Raw genomic sequence first — 20693 nt, 5'->3', positions numbered from 1 at the left:
TCACAATCCTTACAGCTTATAGGACTTACAGGGTCAAAGGATATGGATATTTTAATTCTTGAACATAATTTAATGTTACCTCTGTCAGTCAGCATCAAATATATATTTGCTCCACTTACTATATACAAACTCAAAATATGTTCATGTTCTTTCTTTCAGATGTCTCACTATCTTGCGTCATCTTTGCCAATTTGCTAGGTAGGAAGCGAAGCCTCAGATTTATATTTCTATTAGTCTTTTGGAGTGATTTTTCATCCCCCAGTAATGGTTTATGGGCTTATGCATTTCTGTTCTAGTTTTCTATTTCAGATAGGAAAGGCACCCCCTCAAAAGCAATGGAGTACACAAAAGGAAAGTCACTAAAATGAAATATTTGAAGATAATCAAGAATGACAAGGTATTTGAAAAGGCAATTGACTACAATTAGTAGCGGTCAATAGTAATCTTGTAAAAGGGCATGGTCGCATGTTGGGGAAGCCTACTCTTAACAATGCAGACTTCTCTTTCCAGAGAAAGACAGAGTTGCGATAAAATGATCCAATAGGGAGAGATTAGCAAAATAAGGAAAAAGAGACATTAGCATATAGGTACTTATTACAGTTTTGAGGAACAAATGCGAATGGAATTTTTTGCAAATCTGAAATCAAACTTTGACTATTATTGTAGGTGGAAAAGAGGAGTCATACAAAGGAAGATTAAAAATGAGGGAAAACAGAAAAGGACGGGATAGAATCAAAGGCAAAGATAAAGGGGGTAAAGCTTGGCAGAGACGAGAGCTGAAAGGAACATTATTCATTCAGTTTGCCTGCCTAGAATTGGGGTTGGAAGTCTATGGCTTGAAGAACAATAAAACAATTTCAGATACTGAATGTTAAATGTTATGATTAAAGAGGATTAAACAATAGCTCACAGTGGATAAGCAGATATCTGTAAAGATTAGGTTATCAGGTAGGATTAGCAGGAGTATACTACCAGAAAATTAAGACCACTAATTGAGAGGAAAGTTTAGCTGAAAAGAGGAAGGTTCAGTAGTAAAATTCATGGCCTCATCAATATACGTCCAAATGCATGTATGGGTAACTGATCATAAAGCAAAAATTGGACAAGAGTCTTAGTAAAGTGGGGCTAATGCCTGGAGTATGAAAATGAAATGTAATACCTGTGATTTTATTGTTGTCCGGAGCTCTCAGATGTGGAGATGCCTACCAATGTAGCTCACCATCTTCTCTACAACGAGTTATCCCCAGAACTGTAAGGTTCATACATAACCAATCTGTGCCAGAGGCAGGATCTTGCTAGCTTTAAGACCAATTCTAGAATTCTAGAATAATCAGTAACATGGTATTCCCTTACATCTGGTAAAAATACTACACTAGTGAAAAAATGAAGGAAGCCAAAAAGAGCATGGGAACTATAAAGCTCATCTAGTCCAACCCTCTCATTCAACAGATGAGGTTTCCTAAAAGGCAATACTGTAAATGACAGAACCAAGATTCAAACCTAAATCATCTGACTCGGGCCTTGCCACCATGTTACCTTGAGAAAAGTTATAGGTCACCTGGACAGGAAGAGGTAATAGATGAAGTGAAAGAAACATGACATCTGAAATGGTGACACCCTGTCCATCCCTTCTCTGAACTTCCCCTTCTTGCCAAATCTTATGCAACCTTGTTACTCATCCCTTGTCTCTGTCCCATCCTTTTATAATCACTACCCTAGTTCAGACCTCAGTACCTCTGATCCATTATCTCTGATCCATACAGCTGCCAAATTATTGCCTCTGAAACACCTATGTGAGCACGTCATTTACTTCCTTGGAAATCTTATATGACCTTGTTACCTAGCATTTAAAGCTCTCCTGACTCCCACCACTTTCCCCTCCTTTTCCTATTTCTTGATACACATGATATTCTCTGTCTTTACACAGGTTATCCCTTAGTTCCCAACTCCCCCCTTTAGTTATTTCCTGATTCTCCTCCCTCCCCTATACTCTCTTCTTGTTAATATTTTTTTTGTATGGATTTGTATCGATTTTTTTTTTGTATTACCTTATCTTTGTTCAGTACTTGCAGTCATGTAGAAGGCATTTAAATGTTTTTTGATGATTTACATGTTATCTCTTGTTGAACTCTCTGCTATTTTCTTTTCCATGAGGTTTTCGTTAAGAGTGAAAGATCAAGAAAAAAAGAGGTAGAGAAGGGAATGTTTTGGGAGTTGGGAATTGTTGTGAAATTTCAGAAGGACTTGTTGCCTGTCAAGCTATTTTTATGTTTTGTGAGGAAAGGAAGCTTTGATTGGTAGAATGGATCTGCCTCTGTGTTACTTATGGTCTTGCTAAAGGGCACACCAGTGTGTGTTTATGATCTACACCTTGAACTGATTTTAATCTTAGTAGGAAAGAAATTTAGCAACATTTAGGTGCACAGTTCACATTTTCTGCTGGAAGGGACTAGTGTGATGAGGATAGAGGGTAATATGAGATAATAGCTCCATATTACGTGTGGCCCAGAACTACTTCTTTTAAGATCATAAGGCTTTTCAGAAAAAGGATGAAATACCTGAATTGGTCTAGTTTCTGTGCTCTCCATTAGGAATCAGAAAACGGGTTCACATTCATTTTTGTGATTCAAATGATTTCACCTCGCTAAGCTAGCTAAACTAGCTGATCCATTTTATGCTTGCCAGATCAAAGAGAAGAGCCTCAACCATTAAACATTTGCAATATTTTATTGTAAAAGGTTTACATTTATGAGGAGGATTAACATATATAATCTCTGGGGAGTTGGATTGGTACGATGCATCTCACTTGGCAGTGGATCTTCATTCCTAGTTTGGTTTTTACCTAGGATTTGCTTGAAAGAGTACTTTTATTTCCTTTGTAGCTTCCAGGTCAGCAACACACTGCAAGGAGATGTAGTCATAGGCTACTACAGTAAAGAGCAACATAGAGGACAACATTTTGAAGTGATTATCCCTATGAGAAGCAATATGTCATGGGCCAGACATTATTGAAGAATACTGATGCCCCCACCACTTCAAACTTCAGCCACAACTGTGGCCTGTGTTTGACCAGAAATCTGATCCAAAAAACTGAATAGATATAAAAATGTACTTCCCTTGATGCCCAGCCAATCAGAAATGAAAATCTACTGGTATATTTAAAAATCTCAGAGAAGTCTATAGTTGTATTTAAACATTTTAACTTCAATGGTTTTAGTGACCAAGCAGTTAAATTTCCTTAGGGGAAAAGGTACTTTTAGTGTTGCATCAGAGCACCCAATTGTTAGAGCTATTATTCAATTAGAATTACCTGAAGGAACAAGGACGATTATAATAAACCAGAAAGCTTGGAAGTGGGACTCAGACCTTGAAGGCACACTTAAGACATTATTAAATACACCCATAATAGCAGCATAATTTGGGAAAAGATTAAAATCCCAGATCAGGAGTTTCTCCTCTTCACTGAAAAGATCATCAGATTTTCATTGTTGGATGTGTCAAGTCATCCAAAAAAGCACCTAAAATTTTTCATCTACCTCACAGAAAGCAGCACGATAAATGAGCAGTTAGACTGCCTCAGTGTCCCCTTCAGCCAGAAGTACCTCAAGCTATTCCTTGATAATTTCATAAAGGTTATCAATTTGACTCCGAAAGTATTTGGCAAGCTCTGCCCTCTTTGCCTTCAATGTCGGTGTCAGGAGTCCATTTTCAATAGAGAATGCTTCTGGGTGAATGTAGATGTCTTTGACCTGGTGGGAGGAGGGAAAATGGAGGGGAAAAAAACAATTTACAGACATCTAACTGAAGCCTTTTCTACCAAAGGCTTAAGAGTTCTATCCCTGTAATGTTGCTTGGTATTTGGGTTCTAGTGAAGATCATGAAAGAAGAAACAGGGAGTGGGGAGAGAGTGGGACAGAAAGACTTGAGACCTAGCCTAAGAATATTGGACAGGATTTGTTTAGATCACTAATTGAGTGACCAACTATTACACCAAAGCCCTGACAATGGCCCAGGCTTTCCCTACTCCCCATAACAAAATTAAAATGTAGTGTTTGTGACACTCAGTCCAAACTCTCAGAAAGTTACTGCTAATTTTCACCACATATAACCCCTATAGGTATATTTAAAGAAGAAAAATGAAAGGTAGGGGATGCAGCCAAAAACATACCTGCCATTTGAACTTCAAGTTCAAAATTCAAGTTCAAGTTCAAAACAAGTCATACTTACTTGTTCAAATGACTTGAGTCCACCCTCTCTGCCAATTTTCAGCATGTCTTCCAAAATGTTCTTCTTTACAAGCTAAGAATGCCAAACAAATGAGGGGAGGTGAAGGTGGGGGTGGAAGATGATCCTTTTTATATATATAATAAATAATAAATATGCACACACACACACACACACACACATATATATATATATGTAATTTCCATTAGAATATACTTTGAGGGCAAAACTAAGCAAAAAATTGTTTAATAACAAGTAGTTTTGATTTACTTATTAGCCAGAAGACCCTTAATTCCAATGTTCCAGGATTATAAGGAGAGCTCCTACATTCCAATCTGAGTCACACTAAGAAAAGTCATGAGAAAAACTCATCTGATTTGTTTTATTTAAACAGCAGATCTATTGAAACTTACCCCATTTAGGCAGAGGTCCTCATAGGAACCTTGGACCCCAAATTTTGCTGCAAACTTAGGCAATACATCTGGATCAGGAACAATCACACCCACTAAAGAGGACTAAAAGGAAATAGATGGACTTAGTGCTTCTAAGTAGCCCAGAAGTTTCTTTCCCACATGTAATGGAATTGGGAGTGGGGATCCAGGTATGGGCAACCATTTTGGGGGTATGGCCAAATCCTTTTAATAATGTACATTTTGATCACAATATTTTTCCTGCACCCATTCAGTTACAGTAAGGATGTCTCTCCCTTCACATAGTATCTTTTTCCTCACCTTATAATTGGCTTAGGTTCAAGATGTTATTTTGTTTTGCAGGGGTCGGTACCTCTTACTAACTTGGGCTTAACAAATTTCTGTAAATTTTGGAGGGAGCTATGTTCAATGGAATGTGTTAGATGTGCATTCAGAACTCTTGGGTTTAAATACTGACTCTACTATGTTGAACTTCTTTAGGCCTTGTATTCAACTGTTAGATGACCTCAAATCATTTCATCTCCAAGTCCATAAACCTATCAATTGTTCTCTCCCCTTTTCCAGATACTTAATCTATAAGGATAAACATATGTACTGGCAGTACTTATATTTAAAAAAAGAAATGTGGGATGGTCATTTCTAAGTTCCAATCTTCTTAATCAAAAGGAATCTTAATCAAATTCTTAAATTTGATTAATTTAAAAGGAATTCTTAATCAAAAGGAAGTTTTTTTCCATCTCTAGAAATGTGTAGTCTTCATTCCTGAATTCCCCCCAAAGCTACTTTGTTAGTCAAGTTACCCGTAAGCTATCTCCATGTACAAAAACTTGGGATATTGGACCACTCCTGATATACACATTTTCTATCTTCTCTGGGGCAATGTATTCTCCTTGAGCCAGCTTAAAGATGTTCTTCTTTCTGTCAATGATCTTCAGGGTACCATTCTGTAAGTGAGAATGAGAGCTGTTAGTATTCTATCAGTATCCTAAGTATCCTAGATTAGGACATCTACCTCTCCTGGTTGATCTGTTATTAAATAAAAATAGCCAGAACTTATGGTTTCATGGAATGTTTTCCTCGCCTTTTAAGTACAAAGCTAATAGCCTCTTTATTTGTAAAAACTGGATAAGTAGCCTCCCCACCCAGGGTCAACAAAGCTTATAATTTTTAGGCCAGTTTCAAACCTATATCTCTCGATTACAAAATCTAATGACTCTCAGCTCTTCACTTTATCCATATCCCTGGGAGGGAGAGAAGGAAGTTGAGGAAGGAATAGTACATTTCTTAGCATGTAAAGGCAGAGAGAGTGCTAAACTTGAAGTCAGAAGATCAAATTGTTGTTCAGATACTAAGTATGAGACCCTGAGTAAGTGGGATGGGGCAGTATCTCTTAGCATACAAAGGCAGAGGGGTGTCAGGAAAACTCAAAAATTCAAATCCCCATTTGGAGACTTGCTAGTTATAGTGACTCCAGCAAAGTCATTTACTTTCCTGGCTTCAATTTCCTCATCTATAAAAAGAGGGGGGTAGGACCCAATGACCTCCAAGATCCCTTCTAGCTTTAAATCTCTAATCCTGTCAAAAAGGTCAATTAAAGAAGAGTTTATGATTTTTACTGTTTTTTAAACTGGCTGTATCATAGTAAAGTATATTAACCAATGTCCAGATACCTTAGAAATAGTGAAGGACTATATGGGTTTATTTTATTTTTTTAAAGATTCTCTATGTAGGTCTTTCTCTTCAGTTGTCACTTTTGTGCAACTTTGGAGAAGTCAACAATATCTGTTGCTGTAAAAATGCTTGCTTTGCTGTTCAGGGGTTCTAAATTTTGAGACTGAATGGTATATCTGTCACTGTTCTTAAAAGCTTACATCACAATCTAGGCAATGAGCTAACCATTTGTTTCATCACCATCATTACAGATACTCAGCATTTACAAGACTGATAAAGCTCACTCTGAGTATGTGGGGCCCGAAATTTATTAGCATACTTTTGGATTAAATTATAAAACAAGAAAAATAAAAAGATTCTAGACTAACAATTAAGTTTTGGTATATAAAATGGAGGTATTTGGGGTAATGTTATTGGACTAATTCATATAAATGGACTATTTAATAATTGGCCTTTTAGCCCTGTCAGACTCATTTATTATATGTAAAAGAGACTTTTCCTCATCATAGAGAAGTTACTGCAGCTCTAGAGAAAGTATCCTTCCTTAAGGTCATATAGTTAATTAGTGACCAAACATTGCAATATTCAAGAGAACCCAGGTCTAAATTCTAGGCCTGGTCTCTTTTCCATTTGATCACATTGCCTCCCTATATCTCATATTCTATCATTATAGAATTATGACAGACCCTATATTAGCACCAAATGCCAACTAGCATTTTATATCATTTTATGTCTTTTTTTGAATAATAAAACAAGCTCTTCAAACTCAAGTAGTTTGAGTTGGGGCAGTAGGTAGCTCTACCAGAAATAATGAAAAAACTCACTGGTAACCAACGGCCGATGTCTCCTGTATGAAGCCAACCATCTTTGTCAAGAGTTTCAGCTGTTTTCTCGGGATCCTTCAGGTAACCTTTGAACACATTGGTGCCTCTGATGCAGATCTAACAAAATTGCATGGACCAAGTTAAAAAAAAAACATAACCCTGCCCATCTCCCAGTTGAGTTTGCCCAGTTAAACAGTGTTCAAGGACTTATAAAGCATTTATAAACATCCCCTCATTTGATCCTTAACAGCCCCATGGAAAAGGTAAAACAAATATTCCCAGATGAAAGAGTTGAAGCTCAGAGTACTTTACAGAAAATATCCAAGGTCACAAAGCTTAAACCCCAAAGTCTTTCTGCCTCCAAGTCCAGGGCTCTGTTCTACCAGGATGTACCTCTCCTTCTCCATCCACTGAGAAGTAGTTCATGTCTACTACATCTTCAAGTTTTACTTCATTACAGGCCAAGGGAGCTCCAACATGACCTAGAACAAATTAGAAAGGAATATTCATGAAGTTTGGAGATAATATGCATATGCTAGATCTTTATTATACTTGTAGAATGTATTCCAAGGGAATGAAGTTGGTCAAGCTGCTTTTTTTAACATGTGACTTAATGCTCCGTCTCTGACTCCCTTACTTCTTCCACCCCCCAAAATGTAATTGAACTAGAAGCCTATATTCCTTTTCCTGGCTAGATGCCTGACCTGTCGTCCAGTCCCCAGGTGATGAAAATGTGCATCCAGCTGTACATTCAGTCTGACCATAAGCCTCATATACCTGCAGAAATGAAACAAACCTTCAGATCTGGGCTTATTTGGAATAGTCTGAAAAATCTTACCCCAAAGCTACATCATGCATTAAAACAACAATTACCATTAAAAAATCCAGTTCCTTTCTTCCACCACCCTCTCCCTTCTCTGGGAATAAAAATAGAGCAGTATATCTTCTTTTCACCAAGCCTTTAAGCTTCTGCTGTCCAAGATCCAGCCACCAAAAAAAATTTATTGATTTAAAAGAGTAGGCCCCATGTCAGACTTCCAGAAGTACACAACTTACCGGGCAGCCCAGTGCAGCTCGGAGGAATACCAAGACTGGGGAGGAAATAGGTGCAGCTCCAGTAACCATTAAACGTACCTTCCCACCTACACCTGCCTGTGCAGGAAGAAAAGGTTTCTATTCATATGGAGGAATTGGTTAAATCTAATATATCAAGCCAGAAAGAACCTTAAAGATTATCATCCAGTCCCTTCATTTTGCAAACAAAACAATCTTAAAGTTAGGTGACAGTGTGTGACCTTAAACATTAAATGACAGCACCAGGATTTAAATGCCAGTCATTACTGATCTGGTACTGATGCTGTCATCAAGAATTCAGTTCAAACCTAGTGATTCTTCCTTTATAAAAACTCTTGATCCTGGTCCATATTATTTCTAATATAATCCATGTCTTCTCTCTCAGATCATACCAGTCTACTTTTTCTTTAGTGTTGTATAAACTGAAAATGATACTTTCCCCTCACACCCGACTAGCATCACCACTACTTCCTTTTTTTAAAAAATTCTTTTAATTCTTAAGAATTAAAAAATTCTTACTTATTCTGCTTTAAAAATCTTTTGAATTGGTCTACAGACCAAATTCATTAGCTTGGTATTCAAGTTTCTCCACGGTCTGTCCCAAGCCAACTTTTCCAACCTTATCTCTTACCCTTTTGACAAAGCTTCCTGATGTAGTTAGACAATCTTGTTGTCACTAAATCCCAAATATAGCTTGCACATCCCCAGTTCTGTAGTTTGCCTCCTGCATTTCCCTTCCTGACATGCCCTCCCTCTTGGTTAGTATATTCAGGTTCCATCTGTTTTCCATGTCATCTCCAGAAACCCTCCTTTGAAGCATTTCAGTCCTTAAGAAGGAAATTACCTTGGGCTAAACTGAGTACTTGTTTATACTACTCACTGGGCAACATATTGGCTAAGTTTTGTAAATTGGTCACTTACTGATTGATAATGACCTTTTCACATAATGATGCTTTAGGTCAACAGGCTGGCAGAGATGCTCAAGAGCAGAGACTAGACCCTGTGTCCTCAGTATCCCAGTATGAAATCAATTTATACCTAACTGAAATGTAAAATGTAAAATAAAAAAATGGTCCCTGGCCCTGAGAAGCTTTAGATGAAATGATGAGGTCTTCATTATTAGGTGTGTTTAGCAGAGGAATTGATAAAAATTAATCCCTGAGGCAAATAGGGAGAAAGCTGATAGAAATCAGTTTAGCTGCAAGGTGCCATCCTCTGGAGAGGTCATTCAGTCTGAAATCTAAGAACCAAAATCTGAAGGGGTCTCGAGTAGTCTCATCTTGCCATGTTTTGTCAAAAATCCCATTTGTGTCCCCAAGTTAAATTTTCCCTATAAAACCTACATATGGCTACTGCCTTCTTTTGATTCAGTCCACCACAATACACAACCTTGTGGTGTCTTTCCCCTTCTCTCGTGTTATCTTCACTATGCTTTCCACACCCATTTCTCCTTACAGCTAACTAATTTTTGGGGGGTACTAAACCCCTTTCAGGATTTAGTCTGCCAGCCAAGGACATGCCCCAATCTCAAGGAGTGTTTCCTTTCTCCTTGTAAATGAGTTTCACTAGAGAAATTGTCCTTTCCATCATCAATCATTAAAACCCCTTTTATGTTCTGTAAGAAATGACCAACAGGATGATTTCAGAAAGGCCTGGAGAGACTTACACGAACTGATGCTGAGTGAAATGAGCAGGACCAGGAGATCATTATATACTTCTACAACAATACTATATGATGACCAGTTCTGATGGACCAGGCCACCCTCAGCAACGAGATCAACCAAATCATTTCCAATGGAGCAGTAATGAACTGAACCAGCTATGCCCAGAAAAAGAACTCTGGGAGATGACGAAAAACCATTACATTGAATTCCCAATCCCTATATTTATGCCTACCTGCATTTTTAATTTCCTTCACAAGCTAATTGTACAATATTTCAGAGTCTGATTCTTTTTGTACAGCAAAATAACGTTTTGGTCATGTATACTTATTGTGTATCTAATTTATATTTTAATATATTTAACATCTACTGGTCATCCTGCCATCTAGGGGAGGGGGTGGGGGGGCAAGAGGTGAAAAATTGGAACAAGAGGTTTGGCAATTGTTAATGCTGTAAAGTTACCCATGCATATATCCTGTAAATAAAAGGCTATTAAAAAAAAAAAAAAACTCTTTTATATGCTCTCCCATTCTAATTTATTTATTTAACATTCCTGGTGTTTATTGTATCCCTTCATTTTGTCCATAACCTTTTGCCAAAGGGAATGGCCACTGTGAATTCTTTACATGACTGAACCCTAACTCTGGTGCCTTCCATCATCTGGTGTCATGAACCATATCATTAAGGACATGAAAAATTGATTAAAAAGCCACATGTCTTATGTGGCACTCTTTTCAAGTATAAACTGTTTTACAAAAATTTTTTTCTTGGAACAAGAGGTTTGGCAATTGTTAATTCTGTAAAGTTACCCATGCATATATCCTGTAAATAAAAGGCTATTAAATAAAAAAACAAAAACAAAACAAACAAAAAAAAAAAAACAAAAATTTTTTTCTATCCCCTTTAGTTTTGTTTCTATCCCCTTTAGTAGATAAGACAGAGAAACTGTATAACCAGGATAATATAACCAACACAGAGTTGGGACCAGCACTCTAATCCAATCTAATAGCTTCTCTTTTTTTGGCAAATTGTTGTCAGTGTTAAATTGGACACTAATAAAAAGATTCTGGGCATGTTAGGTAAGGTAACAGATTATTAGTGATATGACTGATTCAGTCATAAGCTCACAAGAAAAAAAAAACAAATCGAGTGGATAAGTGAAAGCTCAACAAGCATACTCCAGATTAAGAAACCGTAGTCAAAAAAGCCATAGCCAAAGCTTATTTCTCCATTACTCCATTAGTAGAAGATATAAACTTGGTGACCTGAAGAGGTACACAACCCCCTGTACTCTAGCCTAAGCAATTAGAATCCCCGAAGGGGAATACAGCTCATTAATAACAGGAGCCTCTTACACCTGTGAAATAATTCTTGCCAAGAGATTTTTCATGAAGGTACCTGTTCACCTGGACACTATTCAGGGCCCCAGGGGACATAATTTTCTCTACTCTGTCTTGTATTCTTTGGTACTTGAGACTTTGGAGTGAGAGTCCTCCAAGAAGATAAATAATAAATTTAAATAATAAATTTAATGCCCATTGGGAAAGATGCCTGGGGTGGGAGTTGGAGGGTGAGTGTAGGAGAGGTGGGTAGTTAGTGGGGAAGGTAAAACATCTGTCCTTTTAGAGGAAGAAAAAAAGGGGAAGAATCCGCAAGAGAAATGGCCCCATTGAGTTGCCAAGTCAGTTTCTTGGAATTAAGCCAACTCTAGCATAATCCCAAAGATAAAAGGAAGTACCCAGACATAATTTGACCCATAGGCAGCACACTCACACACATACCTGGACCTTTTTAAATATGAGTGTATCCCAGATGCTGTCTTGCCGGACAATGCCTTGCTTTACTTCACTGAATTTCGCAGAGATGGCCAGATTCAACATAAACTTCTTGAATGGTGTCTTGGCTTCACTATGTACCTGTACAAAAATAGTTCCATTTGGCAGGATGCATGTCTGCTTATTCCTCCTTAAAAACCACTAAATGTGATACAAGAGAGACTGACTTCCCAAAAGCCACAGAAAGGAGCTTCAGAGCACCAAATAAGCAGAGATATCTTAATTGGATCTCCAGATTTCTGTTCTATAGCAATTAAAAAACCCCAAAATGCTTAGCAAATTCTTCTTATGTCCCGGGTACTATCCAACTAAGCACTAGAAAATAGCACTAGAAAAGGAAGTAAAAACAGCCTTTGCCCTCAGCGAGTATATACAACATGTAAATAGCTACGTATATTGAGATCTGTATTAAGTAGATAGAAGATGATGTTGAAAGCATCCAGGGTTGGGACGGGGCACTGAGTGAGGAAGCACATCATTCCAAACACAAAGAGCAGCCAGTGTGAGCAAAGATTGGGAGACTGGAGATGGAATGTCTGTAGAAATAATAACTGCAAGTAAGCCAGAATGCAATGATGTGTAATCCATTATTGGATTACAAAGAAGGGAGCAAAATGTAAAAAGACAGGAAACAGTAGGAAGAGGCCAGATTATGAAAAATCTTACTATTTGATCTGAGAGGTAATAGGGAGTCACTGGAAACTATTGAGTACCATGGTTAGACTTAAGTATAGGAAAATGACTAGCAACTAAATGGGAGATGATTAGAGTAGGGAAGATACTTGAAGCCAGGATAACTTCAACAACCCCTTCATTTGAATAAATAGGTCTTGAAAACCTATGAATCTCTCTTCAAAAATATCCGCACCCCCCCAAGTACCTCCCTAGTAACCATAAGATTTGCAATTGGAAGGATGATAAGTTACCTAATATCCAATTAGATATCCCAACTTTAAAGAGAGGTCAGAGTTGAAGTAGTGCCTAAATTACATAGGTAAATAAATAGATAACAGATGCAAAATTCAAACCCAGATCTTTCAATTCCATCATACTGCTCACAGTGTTTAGATTTAGTCATAGCTTTTTTTTTGATAGCTCTTGGTAATGAAAAAAGTGCTTGAAAAAAGTACCTAGTCTCTCGTAAAACCAACCTTATCATACAATCTGTTGAGAAGTCGAGGAACCACTGGGAACACAGTTGGCTGTAGGGTTTTCATGTCATCAGGCAAGAGCCGGACGTCTCCTTGGAAGAATCCCACTTTAGCACCCACGGTATAAACAACAGCCTATAGAGGAAGCAGCATAGAACAATCAGTTTTCCTAAGATCCACACAAATTCATAGGCTCCTAGAGCTGGACGGGACCTTTGATGTCATCAAGCACAATTTCTTCTAAGAATCCCCTCACTGCAGCATCCTTACAAGACTTCATCCAATCATTAATTGAACACTTCTTATCAGAGAGGGAATTCTACTTTCTCCCCAGCTTCTGGGAGCAATTCTAATACTGAATGGGGAAACTTCTTCTAAATTTATCTTTGCCATATTTACACATTACTCTTAGTTTGACCTTTGGAGTCAGACAAAATAGGTCCCCCAACCTCTCCTCTTTCTTTACTGCTTGATATTCCCTTGCCCTTTCATAGGTTTTGCTTTATTTTGCTTTCTTCCCTTTCTTCCTTTTCTAAACTATCAAAATCTGCCCTCAGAAAAGGAACTGGAATTCACCCATACCAAGGGGAAAATTAATAAAGCAGAGAATTGTGTCTAATCCAGGAAAATCAGAGCTTTGACCTAGGGTATCAGGATTCAGAGGTACGGACAAGTACCATCCTGGGATATTCCACCTCATGTGCCAAACAAGTTCTTCTATGCCTTCTATGCCTAACTCAACCCTCAACAGAAAAAGGACATACATCTTTTTTTCTGGCCCCTAGTATCATTTTCCATGGTTTATGTTGCCCTTCCAACAGGTGAACTCTACTTCCTTGCTTGCCTTATTGGATTTCTTATTTTATTTTTGGATTTTTTATTTTATTTTATTTTTATTATTATTATTTTTATTTTATTTTGTTTCTTATTTTAGAATTTTTCACCTATAAGTTTTAATAAATTTAAATAATCTCTTTACTCAAAAGCATGGATGATTTTTCAGTATTATCTCTTAATTGATAGGCCAATGGGAGGTATATTTGGAGAATGGATAACTCTGCTTTGTTATCAAATCAGATTATCCTCAGCATAGTTCCAAATAATAAAAATAAAGCTCCCTCATTTTATTCAAGGAAGTCTCTTTTGTAGTACAGTATCTCAACTGATATTACTTTCAAGCAACTGCAAAGATAGACATGATTTATTATTCCAGTTTTATTACTTCTGCTAGTGAAAAGATTTTCTTTTCCTGTTGAGATCAAGGTTCAGCATTTTAGGGAAAATTATTTTACTTACAATACCTTTATGTCAACTGTCTTGATTCTATAACAACCCTTCTTGTTCAATTTGCTAATGGCAAAATTGAGACTTGCTTTCTCTACTTTCCACTAAAGAATAAGCCCCTCAGAAGTCTGTCAGTATAGGAATTTAAAGAATAGAACTCCCTTCCAAATATTTAGGATATGATTCAAGGTACTTACTTGTACAACTCTTTCAAACATATGAGCCAGAGGAAGGTATGATATTGTCACATCTTCACATGTGGGCATAAAAACATTCTAAAATGAAATATTAGCAGACTTAATAAAGAAAAAAATAACTTCCATAAATTAGCTCTAACCACATTTAGTAATATAATTTATGATGGCTATGTATGTCCAAAATTAGAAGAACCACAAGACCCATAATGAGCAGGAGTTGCATGTATTTTAATTCACTGTGTTTCTTTGTACCCAGTCCAGTTTTCCATTTAAGCCCCCAAGATTCAAGAGATTCATTGTCAAGTCTTTCTTCTCCAGTCTAACACTCACTAACCTCAACACATTTAAGAAAAGATGCAGAGTTTGCAACGACATTTCGGTGTGTCAGCATGGCTCCTTTGGGATCACCTATAGGAAATGAAAAGTGAAGAGGGAATTTTTAAATTTATCTTTTCAAAGAGAAGATAGATACAATCTATTTTCTTATAGAAAGATGGATCGGTAGTCCAACAAAAAAACCCACATTTTGTCAAAAGCTACACCTTACTGAAAGTCTTGTTTCTTCAAGATCCCATCATAGAAAGCCTTAGTCAGTTTTCAATTCCATGCAAGTGAGACAAGAAACTTGGAGCAAATAAAAAATGTTATGGTACATGGTACATGGCTTCATTTAAGATTTAATTAATTATCCCAATTTCATAAAAAAGTATGATTAGTTTTTTATTTTTTTACTAAAGAGTAAGAAGCATTGGCTTTTATTTATTTTTGAAATTTCATTTATTTCTTTTGAATTATTTATTTTAATTTTTAAAATTTTAAATCTCTGTTCCATGGATAAGACCTTACCCCAGTTTCTTTTCATTAAAATACCAGATTCACTTTACTTATTTGTTCATATGTTGCTAGTATCTTTATTTCTTTATTCTGCTGCTACATTGGTATATTCATATTAATAAATCTTTAATCCTGTCTTCTACAGGATATTTTTGTGAAATATATCCCTATTTTATAGATTAATAAATAAACTAAAGCTCTAAGATGACTTATGTATGATCACAAAGCTAGGCAAGCAAGTCAGTTAGGACCAAGTCTCCCAAATCCAATGCTTTAACTATCATAATATGCTGTTTTTCTTAAGCTTATTGGCAAGTACATCATTGACTGACCTGTTGTTCCACTGGTAAAGCATACAATGCTGAGGTCTTCAGGTTTGGGAGGCTAGAAAAAGAGGTATAAATGCTTTATTGTACTACAGTTTTTTTTATCATCAAAAAAACAATTCAAACAAAAACAATTCAAAACATGAATATAAGAAAACATTAACTTACCACAGGTTTTTTGAAATTCTCTTTGCCCAGAGTCTGTAGGGGGAAAAAAAAGTCACTCAGAAAGGAAAATAATCAACTAAGACAGTAAACTTTTAGGCAGAAAATTCATTGTTATACTCATTCATTGTTATACTCATTTGAAGCTATTATCTAACCTTCTCCCATAAGGAAGCAATGATATCCATTTTACATATTGTCATATAAATCATTTCTATATTGGCCCATGTTAAAAAAAAGAATGAAAAAGAATATGCTTCAAACTATATATATATATACATTCTCTGAATGTGGATACTTTTTTCATCTTTGAAATTGTCTTGGATCATTGTATTGATCAGAGAGGCTAGGTCTTTCACAATTGATCTGTTACATTATTGCTATTACTGGGTACATGGTTCTGGTTCTTCTCACTTCACTTTGCATCAGCTCATATAAATCTTCCCATTCACCTACATTTTCAAAGCATAAAGAAATGTTAGATTTGACCTTTGCTATTCATTCCATGGACAGATAGCCCAAAGGGAATATAAAAAATTCAAAAACTGCTTTCCTAGGCTATTTTCAATTCATATTCTAAATGCCGTAATTCTGCACCATTCTGGTGTAGGTTTTCCTTTTTTTTTTTTTTTTAAGCAAACGATATTTGCAAAAGCAAAGGCCCTTCGACCACCTCACAAAATTCCATATGGCTCCTATACCATACCTCAGCATCATATAGTGATAAGATATCGACTCCAAGCTTTTCCCCTTTTTCCTTAAGGCTATCCTCAAAGGGGTCCATGAGGATTATCATCTTCAACCCTAAGGTGAGCCCCTTCTCAACATTCTCCAGTAGAACATTTGCCTTCTGGGGTGTGTCACAGATCACTGTTGCAATCTCCGCTGCAAGGTAGAAATAGAAAAAAAAAATCACCCCTTGTGGCTATATGCCTTTCTGGGGTGAGGTATAAGATTCAAAAACATTCAGTGTGCAGAGGTTAGACCTACAAGTAAGACTTTATAAGCATGTTAATTGAAAACTGCCAGGAAGGGGAAAGTCTCATTTAGAGACTCAAATAGTTTTCTCTTAAGTGCAAAGTATACATAGTGTACAAAGGCTGGTAAGCTGCCTGTCTACTACTAGAGGTTTCTCATTTCCCTATGTGGCAAATTTCACTGAGTGTCTGTGACGTCCTGACAAGCAATTGCTCTACATGTCCTGCTAATCAACTTGAACCTTTTTTTTTCAGTTTATATCATGGTCATCATCTTACCATCAGCCCTGCCTTTGGGCATGAAATCTCTAGCAACCTTCCTCACCAATTCATACAACCATCGCTACCTATCAGAGTGTATCACTCTTTTCTGCTTTGTTTCCAAACTAAAAATGCCCTTACTCCTCGTTGGCCATTTCCCCACGTATATCCTCTCCCTCCATGAGCATAAGTTCCTTCAGCGTCTAGGCAGCCAGTTTTAGTTTTTATATTCCTAGTACTTAGCACAGCACTGGTCACCTAATAAGCCTTTAAATGCTTTTTCATTCATTATAGAATTAAAGTTGAAAGGTCCCCTAAGCCAAGCCTAATCACCAAAGAACAAATTAGAACCAAGAGCCATTAAGTGATTTGCAGAAGGTCCCATAAATAGTAAAAAGGAAGGTCTAGAATTTGAACAATCTAAAGGAAAGACTTACAATTACTGTTAAATAAATCAAAAGTTCTCACTGAAGCCCACCCGCAAAAGTACTTCACATAATTTTACAGGCTTATGTCTGATAATATGCCATTTTGCTTTGTGAAAATGCCATTATACATCTGTTATTTTGCTAGTGGATATACTGAATTTGCATGGACACATTCAAAACCGTGTACATTTGTTAAATAACTTGTCACAACTGTAAGTTTAGTCCATATCCCTGAAAGTCTTCAAACTGCTGAAAAATGAATTGAAACCTTTTGACAAATTCTACAGTTTAGTCAGAAATACCTGGCTATACTTGGAAAGAATTATTTTATGAGCAAGCTGTGCTTCACTCTATATCAGGATACCTTCTGATTTTTTCTGTTTACATTTATCAAGTGCAATGCATTGTCACAAATACTAGAGAAAATATTTTTTTCTTTTTAAAGTCCCTGCCCCATATGTCAGGTTTGGAAGATCAGATTAAGGAAGGCTTTACAGGAGATGGCACAATTGCTGCCTAATGCAAATTTCAGGGTTCTCTATGAATGAGAAAGTATGATTCAATTGCCTACTGGGATCTATATGTATATATAAATGTACATCGTCCTAACATATCCCAAACTAGAGAATATTGTTCTCGTTTTCCTCTAAGTCTTCTCTAGATTGTTTACCCCATGTAAATGTTGGGGGACTTCTTCTAGATCTTTGTAGATACCATGGAAACCAAAACAGGTACTCTGATTGCCCACTGGTTATTATTTCACCATTTGATCTGCCTACCTCTTCTCTCTCCCTCTTGTTCCTTATTGCATAAAAGTTGGTGACTTATTTGAATCTACCAAATGTAAAATGCACAGAGCAGGATTATAAGAAAGCATGCCATAATAGTACTAAATGCAGGTTGTTGGGATATGGACTATGGACCATTTAAAAACATCCCAGTATTCTTCCACAAAATGGTACTGCTAACTGCTTTTGAACCTTACGTGATGCCCAAAGAAGGTTCTTTTTGTTCTGAACTAGAGAGCAGTTTCCTTATCCTTATCCTTGTCTTTTTATACAGAGTGATATCCCTCTCTTAGCCCTTCCTGGGAGATTTTGAGCTTAAGAGCAAGCAGTGATATCTCTTTCTTTGTTGCATTACTATCAAAAGGGCTGGGATTTGGAGTTCCAAGAATGCTAACAAAAATGGAAATGACTAAGAGCGATGTCTGAAAGCCACTCCCTTAGATCCAAGGGAGACAGACCTGAAAGAACCCCATCTTACCTTTGTTAACGATGTACACTATGGCTTCAGCTCCCAGAGTGTCATAGAGGGGAACAGCCACCATTGAGTAGGTGTAGCAGGCAAGTTCTGCAATGATCCACTGCACAAACAGAAAATATAAGCCTCAGGTACTGGACAATGGATGGGAGTTGGTTACTGAAGAAAGCAAACAAGCCTTATTCAAAGACTATAGGGGAAAAATGAAGAGTTGGACCAGTCTCATTTTTTAAACAGTCACAGATCTAATAAGTACTCCTTCCTCTATTTTAAAATACAAATGATTATTAACAATAATAATACCCAATATATAGCCTGGCAAACATATTTCTATATATAAGTACGTGTATATACACATGCATATATGTATTTCATGCTTATGTATGTATATTGCAATATATAATATACATTAAAATTGTAAATTGTAAAGTTTGCAAAAGACCCAAATTCAAATACATGACACTAAGACCCTGGAACAGGCATTTAAGCTCAGTTGGCTTATTATGAAGAATAGGGATAATAGCAAAGGTTGTTGTGAAAAATAAAATGAGAACATCAGTAAAGTGCTTTGCAAGCCTTAAAAAGCTATAAAATACTAACTATTGCTGTGGTGGTTGTTACTGAACACTCTCCCCACAGCAATCCTGAAAGATGGGTAATACAGGTATTATTATTCCTATTGTACGTAGAGAAAACTGAGAGGTTTGCTAATGCTGTATAACCCAAAACCAACTTCAAAATTCTTTGCCTCATTAGAATAAAAGCTTTTGTGCCTTTGCTTTTGCTGTAAATTGACAGCATGGTGTAGCAGATAAATCTCTAAAGGAAATAGGTTCAAATTCAGGCTCTGTGCCAGTATGACCTTGAGGAAGCAAGTTGACCTCTAAGCTGCAATTTCCTTATCTTTAGTAGAGATAATGCTCATACTGCCTACCTGGAAGGATTATTATAGGGCAAACAATTTTAAAATGGTAAGGTGCTATAATATATACATATATAATATATATGTATATATAAAGGTATAAAGAATACCCACACATATGCTATTTAAATGTGATTACCTCTGGTCTATTCTGAGCAAAGATGCCAACAAATTGGTCTGGTGATGGCTTGTATCCTTTGTACAGAAGACAGGAGCCCAAGTACTCTGCCCTATCAGATACCTAGATAGAAAGGGGCCAAGAAAAAAAGAGATAAAATTACTTTGTCAGTCCCAGAAATGGGAGGAAGAAAACCTGAAAACAAATAGGATTGCATACCTGTTTGTAAGAGAGCCATCTGTATGGTTGATTTGGTTTTCTAGATCCCAAACAGGGTCCATTATCTAGAAACAATTACCACAAAGAGAAAGTAACAAAACTTTAGTTGGTCAAGGAGGAGGTGGATGATTGATTAGTTCAAAAATATGATTAGCCCAAGTACAGTAATAGTATTTATCTACTCTAGATCTAGCCACATACTGAGGATAGGGGAAAAGGGAGAAAGGAAGGAGCAATATGAAGGTAGAGCAAATTGTCTTTAATGAACTCACAATTTCAGGTCAGGGAGATAAGATAGCAAACAAATACTCAGCAATCTGAGTAGTTGTAAGATAGAGCAGAAAAGGAATCACATAATGTCTCTATATTTAATTCAACATAACACATTGTGTTATGTTGAATTGGGAGATTGAAGGAGGGCAGAGAAAAAGCGATTTTTTTTTTCTCTAAAAATCAACAACTTGACGAGGTGTAGAATGCAATAAGATGAAGATATATTCCTAAAATAAGTAAATATCTCAGAATGAACCACATAAAAATGTCCTGCAGAAACAAGAGTCACACAGCCAATTATGGAGATGATTCCAGCAAACTGGAATTAAATAAAAACACCCTACTTCCAGAAACTAGCTTGAGAAGTGAGGGGAATTTAAGCCTTGCCAAGAGGAAGCATTTTGCTAAGAATACTATGAATTATAAAAAAAAAGTTTTGAGGTTCAAAGGATGAATGGAAGGAGAGAGTACGCAGAGTAGCTGTAAGAAGAAATACATTTCCCATTCATTGTACAACTCCAGGAATTAATGATTGAGAAGAATTCCAGGCACTTT

General features: G+C 36.7%; 1 protein-coding gene across 8 annotated transcripts in view; it reads right to left on the bottom strand.

Annotated features, from left to right (window-relative positions):
* Positions 1-2711: 2711 nt before the first annotated feature.
* Positions 2712-20693, bottom strand: part of ACSL5 (acyl-CoA synthetase long chain family member 5) — a 101825-nt gene continuing 83843 nt past the window's right edge. For 7 of the 8 annotated variants that reach the window (XM_031955847.1, XM_031955848.1, XM_031955850.1 and 4 more), the window contains 18 exons: positions 19866-19930; positions 19668-19769; positions 18610-18709; positions 16384-16562; positions 15681-15713; positions 15519-15570; positions 14687-14760; positions 14353-14430; positions 12872-13006; positions 11667-11801; positions 8207-8302; positions 7855-7927; positions 7544-7632; positions 7151-7267; positions 5456-5599; positions 4638-4739; positions 4228-4299; positions 2712-3749 (listed from right to left, as the gene is read on the bottom strand). In XM_031955847.1, the coding sequence (XP_031811707.1) occupies positions 3609-3749; positions 4228-4299; positions 4638-4739; positions 5456-5599; positions 7151-7267; positions 7544-7632; positions 7855-7927; positions 8207-8302; positions 11667-11801; positions 12872-13006; positions 14353-14430; positions 14687-14760; positions 15519-15570; positions 15681-15713; positions 16384-16562; positions 18610-18709; positions 19668-19769; positions 19866-19930 (1787 nt within the window). In that variant the 3' untranslated portion in view covers positions 2712-3608. The remainder of the gene's footprint in view (positions 3750-4227; positions 4300-4637; positions 4740-5455; positions 5600-7150; positions 7268-7543; positions 7633-7854; positions 7928-8206; positions 8303-11666; positions 11802-12871; positions 13007-14352; positions 14431-14686; positions 14761-15518; positions 15571-15680; positions 15714-16383; positions 16563-18609; positions 18710-19667; positions 19770-19865; positions 19931-20693) is intronic. The other variant, XM_031955854.1, reaches the window with a different exon arrangement.

The sequence above is a fragment of the Sarcophilus harrisii genome, chromosome 2 (genome assembly GCF_902635505.1).
Source record: "Sarcophilus harrisii chromosome 2, mSarHar1.11, whole genome shotgun sequence".
NCBI classification, from domain to species: Eukaryota; Metazoa; Chordata; class Mammalia; order Dasyuromorphia; family Dasyuridae; genus Sarcophilus; species Sarcophilus harrisii.
Note: the sequence above shows the minus strand (reverse complement) of the source record. Positions and strands in the feature narration are given on the sequence as shown.